Below are 10,871 nucleotides of genomic sequence, written 5' to 3'. Positions count from 1 at the left end.
CTATGTTTTTCCAAATTGAGGTTTTCTTTGGTTGTCCCTGCGGTCATTTTATCTTTTAACAGAACAGGCATTCTATTGGGGAAGAAAACTGTGGTCGAGTAACTCAGCGGGTCAGTCAGCATCTCTGGAGAATGTGGATAGGTGACGCTTCAGGTTGTGGCCCTTCAGACTGATTCCGCAGAGTTTGGGGCGGCGCAGTGGTAGAGTTGCTGCCTTAAAGTGCTAGAGACCTGGGTTCAAACCTGACTGGGTACTGGCTGTGCAGTGTTTGTACATTCTGTTACCTTGTGGGTTTTCTCCGGGTTTTCCGGTTTCATCCCACACTTCAAAAACGTGCAGGTTTGTAGGTTAACTGGCTTAGGTAACATTGTAAATTGTCCCTAGTGTATAGGATAGTGCTAGTGTAAGGGGTAATCAATGATTGGTGTAGTCTCGGTGAGAAGGGCCTGTTTCTGCGCTGTATCTCGAAGGTCTACTTCAACACTGATCCACCAAGTTACTCTCAACACGTGTCTTTTAGTAAACCACCATCTGCAGTTCCTTGTGTCTCCAAGCTAAGTATTGGTTTGTAAATACTCAGTGGCCTCTATCCATACAGTATCAAGTGGCATTGGTATTCATGGATGGTGTCAGTTTCTTATAGAAAGAAGACTTCTTTCATGGTCAGTGAATACTTTTTTCTTGCCCAAAGGACCTGTTAACCAGAATGGTAATTTTAAAAAAAGGTTGTAAAATTGGTGCCATTGTAATGTTAGATATTTTGCTGACCAGATACCCTGTACATCCTTTCATTAGCAATCTGCTGGAGAGATTTGGTATCTATTTTTTCCCATTTTAAACGCACAATATTTCCATCACCCTAAACGTAAAGGTTATTGAATCCTTTGGCCCAACTTGCCCATGCCGACCTACATGTCCCATCTGCACTAGTTACGCCTGCTTGAGTTTGGCCCATATCCCTCTAAACCTACCCTATCTATGTACCTGTCTAAACGTTTTTTAAACACTACGATAGTACCTGCCTCATCTACCTCCTCCGGCAGTACCTTCCATACACCCACAGCCCTTTGTGTATTAAAAAAAGGTTACCCCTCGGGTTCCCATTAAAACTTCCCTCCTCACCTTAAACGTATCCCCTCTTGTTCTCAATATCCCATACTCTGGGCAAAAGACTGCATTCCTTTCTATTCTTATCATGATTTTTATACACCTATAAGATCACTTCTTATCCAAGGAATAAACTCCTAACGTGCTCAACCTGTCCTTGTACCCACACTCTTGAGTCCTGGCAACATCTTTGTAGATCTCTGCATCCTTTGCAGCTTGACAACGTCTTTCCGTTAACATGGTGAACAAAAGTGAGCACAATACTTTAAATGTGGCCTCACCAACATCTTGAATAAATGCAACATGACTACCCCAACTCCTATACTTTGACTGATGAACTTACCTGGTCTGTGATTCAACTCATTGGATAATAAATGGGCTGTCAGATTTTATGAAACCTTTGGTAAGTCGACTTGTGATATTCCCAATGCCATTTAACTACACAGTTTGTGTACTGTGATGTTTTCTCTGAATTCCGTTGATTCCAATTGTGGATTCTTTGTGAAATGGTAGACTTAGTGTTCTAATAATTTAGAAAATTAGTGCCACCCTGCTGCCTGAATTCTCTTAAAGATTCTGGAACCCAGTATGGTGGTACCAAAGAAGTTGTGTATGCATTGGATATTTAATCAAGCTTTACTCGTAGTAATAGTTGACAAAAGCTGATGGTTGCATTGTCCGAATGGAAGGAAGAATAAATCAAAGGAAATGAAAGTGGGAGGAAATGTGGTAAATGGTAATGAGAATCAAAACCTCTAGTTACTTGAGCATTTTATACCTATCTTTGGTATAAACAGCATCTGCAGTTCCTTTTTATTCCATTAGTTTTTACAGCATTGAACCTCTCATTTTTCATATAATCTTAAAAGTAAAATCGATTTTTCTATCTACAAACTGGCCTGCTGGAAACACTCAGCAGGCCCGGCAACATATATGGAGAAACACAGTTAACCTTTCGGGTTAATCACAGAACGGTTTCTCATAATCATCTCTGGGTAATCTACAATCCAAATGCAAGAACATTGAGTTTGAGTTTAGTTTATCGTCACATGTACCGAGGTACAGTGAAAAGCTTTTGTGTGCTAACCATCAGCAGAAAGACTATACATGGCTACAATCGAGCTGTCCAGTTTACAAATACATGATAAAGGAAATAACATGAAACTGAAGACCTCGATGAAAATCATCGTGGTCACGGTGAGAGCGTGTAAACTCTGACAGCCCTGCTCGATTGACGCAGTGGACTGCGGCCTGGAAGGAGGAGGCATCCAAGTTAGATGTACCGGTGAAGACAAAGGAAGCAATTGGCGAGGAGTAAGGATAGTAGGAGAGGGAACCCGTATCTGGCCTTTATGTTCAGCTGCGGGAGGCAGCCCTGGGATACAAAGTCGGATGAGAGGAAAGGCGACGGCTGGAGGCCCGCAACAGCCTGGGCTTGTTTTGATCAGGCACCGCTCAAGAATTGGAGCGGGGACTGGACTTTGCAAATGGTGCATCTTGCCTGCGGGCTCAGTATGCTAATTTCTGTATGGGGGTTGCACATAAGGTCACCGGGTCATAGGGCTTGAAGCATGGAGCCGCACAATCCATCTGGAGGACATCGCAGCTGTATGTTGATACACAAAATGCGTACTATCTACCTGTTAAAAACCGCCAAAATGGTGAATATTTGCACTGTACAAAATTGTGGAGCACGGGGTAAACGTGAGAGACATGTACCCAACTTCAGAATTCCAAAAGTGAAGCTAAATGAAGGTAAAGAGAAGCGAGAGCTGAAGGGACAACAGCTAAAGCAAAGATCTTATAGCAAGAAAGTGCTTGGCAGACATTGGCCTTGCAGATATCGAAATTGAAAATATTGGGAATTATTGCGTTTGCTCACTGCATTTCATCAACAGCAAGGCATTATTTGTATTTTTTCTTGATTCCTTTGGTGTCTAAAAAATCTGGCTGTAAAAGTTTTAAATCGCCCATGGTTCAGAAGTGGGTTTTCACATGCAAAAAGAAAACGCTTCTGAAGCTAAATTTATCATTTAAAAAATCTCCAGTGGTGTGTGGAAAAGTAAGTCTATCATTATGCTATTGAGATGTATATTTTGGCAAATAATAAAATGTCCCGACAGCTTAAATACCCACTCCCTTTCAATAGGATATTGTCAATTTGCTGAGGTTGATTATGTCCAATTAACAGCTATCAATTATGCCATTCCTTGGCTTGCAACTGAGTTAATTGTAATTCAAAACCCACATATGGTTTACGATTTTTTTTTTAAATTATAAATTTTGCTTCGGGGCGTTTTCCTTTTGTATGTAAAAACCCACTTGAGAACCATGGGCAATTTTAAAATTTTACAGCCAGATTTATCACTACTGAAACTCTTTCGGTGCCAAAGGAATCAAGAAAAAACACAAATAATGCCTTACTGTTGATGAAATGCAGTGAACACGCGGCCAATGTTCACCAAGCACTTTGGCTGTTGTCCCTTCAGCTCTTGCTTCTATCTATCGTCATTTCTCCTCATTTTTGGAATTCTGAAGTAAGATAAATGTCTCTCAAGCTTATCCCAATTTTCATAATTATTTACAGAGCAAAAAATGACCATTTCAGCGGGTTTTAATGGGCCCGCTATGCTGGAAACAATGGTTAGTGCTTACCTGCAGTTCATCGCGTGTACTCCAGTTGGTGTAGCGTAGCAACAGTACGTAGATATGTTACAAAACTTACCTTCAGCGGCGCTGCAGTTCTGTCACTGCCCGTGTGCGCGACGTTGGCGTCTTTGAGAGGGGGATGGGTTTAAAATGCTGTTTTATCCAGCCTGTTCAAATCGATCTTTGTCAGGCTGTTTAGTTGCTGAGGAAAAATTGCTCCGACATATGTTCTCTGAAGTTTTTTTAAAAACTACGCTGGATAATTTAATAGCAGGAGTAAATTAAAAAGCGTCTCCTAAAGCCGTCAACGCTGACAACAGGACGGATTTCACGTACGGGACAAAGCAATGTACGCCGTTTATTTTTACATATAAACGTGCTTCTTAGGATGCCTTTAATCAAAATTTCACGTTGCGAAAAGGTGACAGGCCCCATATGAACCGGCAGTATTTTTCCTGCCGATATGGGGTTTAAATTCACCGAAAACGCAACGTTCCAAACGATTGCCTTCCACGGAATACCATTTGCACGATGATTTAAATGGCTATTAGTTTGCGGGAATTAAACACTAAATTCCTTCCATTTGGCCTATAAATTCATGACAATGAGATTTTAAAATCATGTTATATTGTGAATTCTTGTGTGAATGTTATTTGGACACTTAGGCTATTTAAAAATGTTAACATTTTCTCAAGAAATGGATAGATGTTTAGATCTAGTAATTGAGTTTTGTAATTAGCTACAATTAGGTAACTAACTAATTATATGTTTTAATTCCAGGTCATCCAAGTAAGATTGTTTCATATTTGTTTCAGAATGCTTCAATCTATAACAACTGAAACATTTATTCAATCCTCTTAATTTTTAAGAAAGTTATGGGCTTTTGACTCATCGATCGCAGCTTTTGTGTTAAGTCAATGGGAAAGCAATAGGGAACAAGATGCTAATTTCAGAGTATGAAAATGGCCATAACTTATTTAATACTGAAGATATGAAAGTGAATTAGGTGTCAAATTAAACTTATTTTTGGGCTTTATCTGATGGGATAAATTGCAGACTTGATTTTTAAAATCTCAAAATTTTGTAACCCGACTGCCGTGCAACCTCCCTATAGTTGCTTATCGGTGTGTGGCAATACTCTACAGGACTGTAAGATTAAAAAATCATTGTGTGTTAGCACTTTGCACGTGAGCATAAAAACACCTTTATTTCAATTGCAGTGCGATTTTAATGAACCTAGATCTGCTCTAAGATCTTTGACCAGGACTGGGCGCTCGTTGGTTCCGCTTCCGCCTGGGCCGGGCGGCGGAAGTCAAAGATCTTATAGCGGAGCAAGATGGGGTACTCTCACGTAAACGTGTAGTACGCTCAGGGGCGGATTCATGGGTGATGATTATATGACCCATTATATCCGCTATAAGATCCTTGGCGGAAGTGACGGCGGGCGGAGGTGGGCCGCGGCACGGACATGGCGGCCGTGCGCCGGGCGCTGCGGCAGTTGAGCATCAGGCTGCGGCTTCACCTGCTCCGCGACGTCGGTCGCCAGTACCCGGTCTTCTGCTGCATCCTCTTGCTGCTCGCCTCCTGCACCCTGCTGTTCAACCGGTGAGGGAATCAGGGCTTTGGTCACCGAGATCAGTTCTCCTCACCTCCTCTCGCTTCCTTCCTCCCCCCTCCAGTCCTCTCTCCCCCCCCACCTCCTCCCCTTCAGGGAGTGACAGGGGACTGTGGTGGGGTAGTGGGTGAGAATGTTCAAACGTTCTCCAAATGAGTTTGGATTGAACCTGGGTCATTGGCGTGATGAGGCTGTACAAGCTGTGCCACTATGTCACCTTCAAAGTTACCGTGTAGATTTCAGCACTGGGTGTAATGCTGCAATATACCTGGGAGAAAACGAGGTGCTGTTTTTTAAGGTAGTGTTATATTAGTGCCGATAGGTTAGGGAGAGATGAAGAATTGCTTTATCCCATCAGGCAAGAGGTACAGAAGTGTGAAAACACACCTCCGGATTCAGGGACAGTTCCTTCCCAGCTGTTATCAGGCAACTGAACCATCCTACCAACAACTGGAGAGCGGTACTAATCTACCATCTACCTCATTGGAGACATTTGGACTATCTTTAATTGGACTCAACTGGACTTTATCTTGCACTGAACATTATTTCCTTTAAAAAATGGCAGAGGAGTTTAATAACGTTTTTGCATCAGTCTTCACAGTGGAAGACACCAGCAACGTTCCTGAAATTCAAGAGGGGTTGAAAGTTAGTGGAATGGCTATTATTATGGAGAAGGTGCTTGGAAAGCTAAAGGGCTGATGTGGATAAGTCACCTGGACCGGATGGGCCGCACCCTAAGTTTCTGAAAGAGGTGGCTTTAGAGATTGTGGAGGCATTGGCAGTGATATTTCAAGAATCACTAGAGGCAGGAGAGGTCCTAGATGATTGGAAAATTGCCAATATTACACCGCTGCACAAGGTCGGTTAGTCTGACTTTAGAGGTATGATTTTAGAGTGCATTATAAAGGATGAGGTTACAGAGTACTTAGATGTTCACGATAAAATAGGCAGGTCAGCATGCCTTTGTGAAGAGGAGGTTTGCTTGACAAATTTTCCGGAATTAATGATTTGGATGAGGGAATTGAAGGCTTTGTGGCCAAATTTGGGGTTGATACGAAAATAAGTGGAAGGACAGGCATATTTTTTAAATTGAGAGAGAATCCAGAAATTGGAGGCGCAAAGAGAATTGGCAGTGCTGGTGCAGGATTCCCAAAAAGTTAATCTGCATGTCAAATTAATGGTAAAGAAAGCAAACTGAATTTCAAGAGGGCTTTTATACAAAAACAGGGATGTAATGCTGAGGCTCTATAAGGCGCTGGTAAGACTGCATTTGGAATATTGTGAGCAATTTTGGGCACCATATCTAAGGAAGGATGTGCTGGCTCTGGAGAAGGTCCAGAGGAGGTTTACAAGAATGATCCCAGGAATGAGTAGATTAACCTATGATGAGTGTTTGTCGGCACTGGGCCTGTACTCACTGGAGTTTAGAAGAATGAGGGGGGACCTTATTGAAACATACAGAATAGTGAAAGGATTGGATAGAGTGGATGCAGAGAGGATGTTTCCTCTAGTGGGAGAACCTAGGAGTAGAGGTCATAGCCTCAGAATTAAAGGACTTAGGAAGGAGATGAGAAATTTCTTTAGTCGGTGGTGAATCTGTGGAATTCTTTGCCACAGTAGGCTGTAGAAGCCAAGTCAGTGGATATTTTTACAACAGAGATAGATAGATTCTTGATTGGTACAGGTGTCACAGGTTATGGGGAGAAGGCAGGAGAATGGGGTTAGGAGGGAGAGATAGATCCGCCATGATTGAATGGCGGAGTAGACTTGATGGGCCGAATACCCAAATTGTACTATCACTTCTGACATGATCCTGTATCTGTAAACTGTGGACGGCTTGATTGTATAGTCTTTCCGCTGACTGGTTTACATGCAACAAAAGTTTTTCACTGTACCTTATGATAATAAACTAAATCCAACTAAATTCAGGTGCTAGGTAACTGGATGATCACTGAGCCTCCTGTCAATTGATCACAATCACACAGCAAAACAATCAGCTAGGATGCATTTGGCTTCTCCTGCATTGGGAAGATACATTGTGAACATCAGGTGCATTAATAGAAACATAGAAATTAGGTGCAGGAGTAGGCCATTCGGCCCTTCGAGCCTGCACCGCCATTCAATATGATCATGGCTGATCATCCAATTCAGTATCCCGTACCTGCGTTCTCTCCATACCCCCTGATCCTCTTAGCCACAAGGGCCACATCTAACTCCCTCTTAAATATAGCAAATGAACTGGCCTCAACTACCCTCTGTGGCAGAGAGTTCCGGAGATTCACCACTCTCTGTGTGAAAAATCTAGGTTGGAAGAAATGCAGGCGTATCACTGCTTCACCTGGATGGAGAGATTAGTAGCATTTAAGAGGCTTTTGAATTTGCTGAAAATGGAGGGATATGGATAAAGTGCAGGCAAATAAGATTAGTTTAACTGGGCATCACATCTGCCACAGGAAATTTGAGCTGAAGGGCCTGTTCCTGTGCTGTACTGTTCTATGCTCTGGCGTATGTCACAAGCCGAAAGACTGAAAGGACAGAAGGTGCTGTAGTAACACCGCGTCTGGCAGGATCTCTGGAGAAAAGAATAGGTGACACTTCGGGTTGGAACCCTTCTTCAGACTGGGGTAAAAGGTTATGACTGTCTACCCTGTCTATGCCTCTTGTGTGTTGAAAACTAAATTGCAGTTTGAGTAAAAAACAGTGATTCCTATAATAACTGTTTTCGGTCTATAGGTACTTGCATATTCTTATGATCTTCTGGTCATTCCTTGCTGGAGTTGTCACCTTCTACTGCTCACTCGGACCAGCATCACTCCTGCCCAATTTTCTCTTCACTGTTGAGCGAAAACCAAAGGTAAATACAATTTTTAACATTTTTATTTTTTGGCATGTTCCGTGATTTGAGCTTTGCTGGCAAGGTCAGCCATCTTATTGAAAAGCTCATGTCTTGGTGTCCCATAGCGAAGATCTTCCCGAGATACCGAGGCCGCGGAACCACGGAACCTGCCTGTGTAAATATACAAAACGAATTTCACTGCAGTTGCACATGGGACAAATAAAGCGCCTTCCACAGTTTAAGGACTTAGCCAGAGACAGTGAGGAACTGGTGATGGATAGTGCATGGTGTGGGTTGATTCGGCGGTGCCTCAGCAAACTTGGGGTTTATGCGGGAAGACACTATCCTGAAGAATTATTGCAGTGATGTTCAGGGACTGGGACATGCACCACATGGCTCCTCTGAACCAGTCTGACTTTGTGTGCCATTGATCCTTCAAGTTACCTATAACCTCATGGGCTGGAATGTTTCAAGAAACTGTTCATTGCATGTGCCATTAGAAATCACGATCTCAATACAATCACAATAATATTTTATTAGCCAAGTATGTTTTGCAACATACGAGGAATTTCACATTTTAACATAATCATCCACCACAGTGACTCCTCTACATTCCTCACTGTGATGGAAGGCGAAAAAAAGTTCAAATCTCTTCCTTTCTTTGTTCTCCTGCGGTCGGGGGCCTCGAGCCCTCCGTTGACTGAACGATCTTGACTCCTGTAGCCTGCATGTTTGGGCCCTCCGCTTCGGGCTGATCAGCTCCTGCATCGGGGGGGGGGGGGCTCTAAGCATAGCGACACTTATCAACAAAAAAGCGTAGGCGTCTCACCCAAACAGCAGGGACTCCTCCATACAGACAAAAGAACTTGTTAATTGTGTTAAACAAACACGCGGCTGCGGCAGGGAATGTCAGCTGCCCCGCGCCGGGCGATCGAACCCCCCGTCGAACCTTTGTGTCATTTGAGCTTCTTGACTTGGGCTCACGATGGTAAAGTCCACAGACCGCAGCCTCCAGCTCCTTCGATGTTAGGCCGCAGAGCGACTGGAGATGCGACCTGGAAAATAATCGCATCTCCGGCAAGGTGAGGAACTGAAGTATTCAGACTAGAGTAGTGCAAAGACAACGCCAATGCACCCCAGTCTATGTGGTTCTGAGGTTATTTGGAGGTTGTAGTGTTTAATGGCCTGATGGTTGTAGGGAAGAAGTTGCTCCTGAACGTGAATACTACGGTTTTCAGGCTCCTATATGTTCTTCCTGATAACAGGAGTGAAATGAGTGTGGTGTAGGTCTCTGACGATGTTGGTTGCCTTTTTGAGTTTTGACTATCCAAGTACTAGTACATGGATGCTATGTTTTAAGCTTCTGCTAATTGTACTTTCTTTATTCACAACAGGTGGAACAGCAAGAACTCTTTCCTCAAGGCCATAGCTGTGCTGTCTGTGGAAAAGTCAAATGTAAACGACACAAGTAAGTTCATTGGTACCGAAAGAACGTTTAACCCCCTTAAAGGGAAATGTGAATCTGTACAGGCCAGTGAGTGCAGAGGACAAAGCCACTATTTAAAGGCTAAAGGGTCAATTGCGTAAACTCTCTGTATTCCTTTTTTTGCAGAAACTGCAAAGTCTAATAGTTACGTTAGGAAGATCCAAATGGATATAAATCATTGCAGTGGAAACAACTGCAGGTGCTGATTTACAACAAAAGACACAAAGTGCTGGACTAGCTCAGTGGGTCAGGCAGCAGCTCTGGAGAACATGGATAGATTATGTTTTGGGTCAGGGCCCTTCTTCAGTAGTTCTTTCAATGGCTTTTACTGGGTCCTGCCTTCTATAAAGTTCATCCAGTTGGTGTGCATGAATGAAAATTGTAAGATTGCTCTGCTCTTTTTTTTATACCATACTGTCCTCTGCTAAGACTGAACACAGTGAGGCAGACAGATGGCGGCTAGGATAACTTGGCAATAAAACAAAATGCTTCAGTAGCTGTGGGTGTTAAAATCGTTTAATTGAATTGGGCCTCCAGTTTGGGAGTAGGTGTTTTTTTTCTGTGCTCTCCGAATTTTGTCACCACGTGGATGACGGTAAGACGTGCGGCACAGTGGCGCAACTGGTAAAGCCTCTGCATCATAGCACCAGAGACCCGGGATGATCCTGACCTCGGGTGCTGTCTGTACGGAGTTAGACAAAAATGCTGGAGAAACACAGCGGGTGAGACAGCATCTATGGAGCGAAGGAATAGGTGACGTTTCGGGTCAAGACCCTTCTTCAGACTGATGTGGGGGGGGGGGGGGGGGCGGGAAGAAGAAAGGAAGATGCGGAGACTGTAGGCTGTGGGAGAGCTGGGAATGGGAGGGGAAGGAGGGAGAAAGCAAGGACTACCTGAAATTGGAAAAGTCAAAGTCCATACCGCTGGGGTGTATACTACCCAAGCGAAATATGAGGTGCTACTACTCCAATGGGACTCACTCTGGTCATGGAGGAGGCCACGGACAGAAAGGTTGGATTCGGAATAGGAGGGGGAATTGAAGTGCTGAGCCACCGGGAGATCAGGTTGGTTAATGCAAACTGAGCGGAGGTGTTGGGCGAAGCGATCGCCAAGCCTGCGCTTGCTCTCACCGATGTAGAGCAGTTGACACCTAGAACAGCGAATGCAATAGATGAAGT

At 43.6% G+C, this 10,871-nt stretch overlaps 1 protein-coding gene across 3 annotated transcripts in view; it reads left to right on the top strand.

Moving 5' to 3' along the window:
• Positions 1-5,175: 5,175 nt before the first annotated feature.
• The window catches only part of snx14 (sorting nexin 14), a 75,110-nt gene continuing 69,414 nt past the window's right edge, over positions 5,176-10,871 (top strand). Inside the window, exons 1-3 of one of the 3 annotated variants that reach the window (XM_055639481.1) lie at positions 5,176-5,361; positions 8,105-8,225; positions 9,602-9,675. In XM_055639481.1, coding sequence (XP_055495456.1) covers positions 5,225-5,361; positions 8,105-8,225; positions 9,602-9,675 — 332 coding nt within the window. In that variant the 5' untranslated portion in view covers positions 5,176-5,224. The remainder of the gene's footprint in view (positions 5,362-8,104; positions 8,226-9,601; positions 9,676-10,871) is intronic. The other 2 variants (XM_055639479.1, XM_055639480.1) reach the window with 2 other exon arrangements.

Source organism: Leucoraja erinacea, chromosome 8 (genome assembly GCF_028641065.1).
Source record: "Leucoraja erinacea ecotype New England chromosome 8, Leri_hhj_1, whole genome shotgun sequence".
Classification (NCBI taxonomy): Eukaryota; Metazoa; Chordata; class Chondrichthyes; order Rajiformes; family Rajidae; genus Leucoraja; species Leucoraja erinaceus.
The sequence above is the reverse complement of the archived record's forward strand: the minus strand, read 5'-3'. Positions and strand labels throughout refer to the sequence as shown.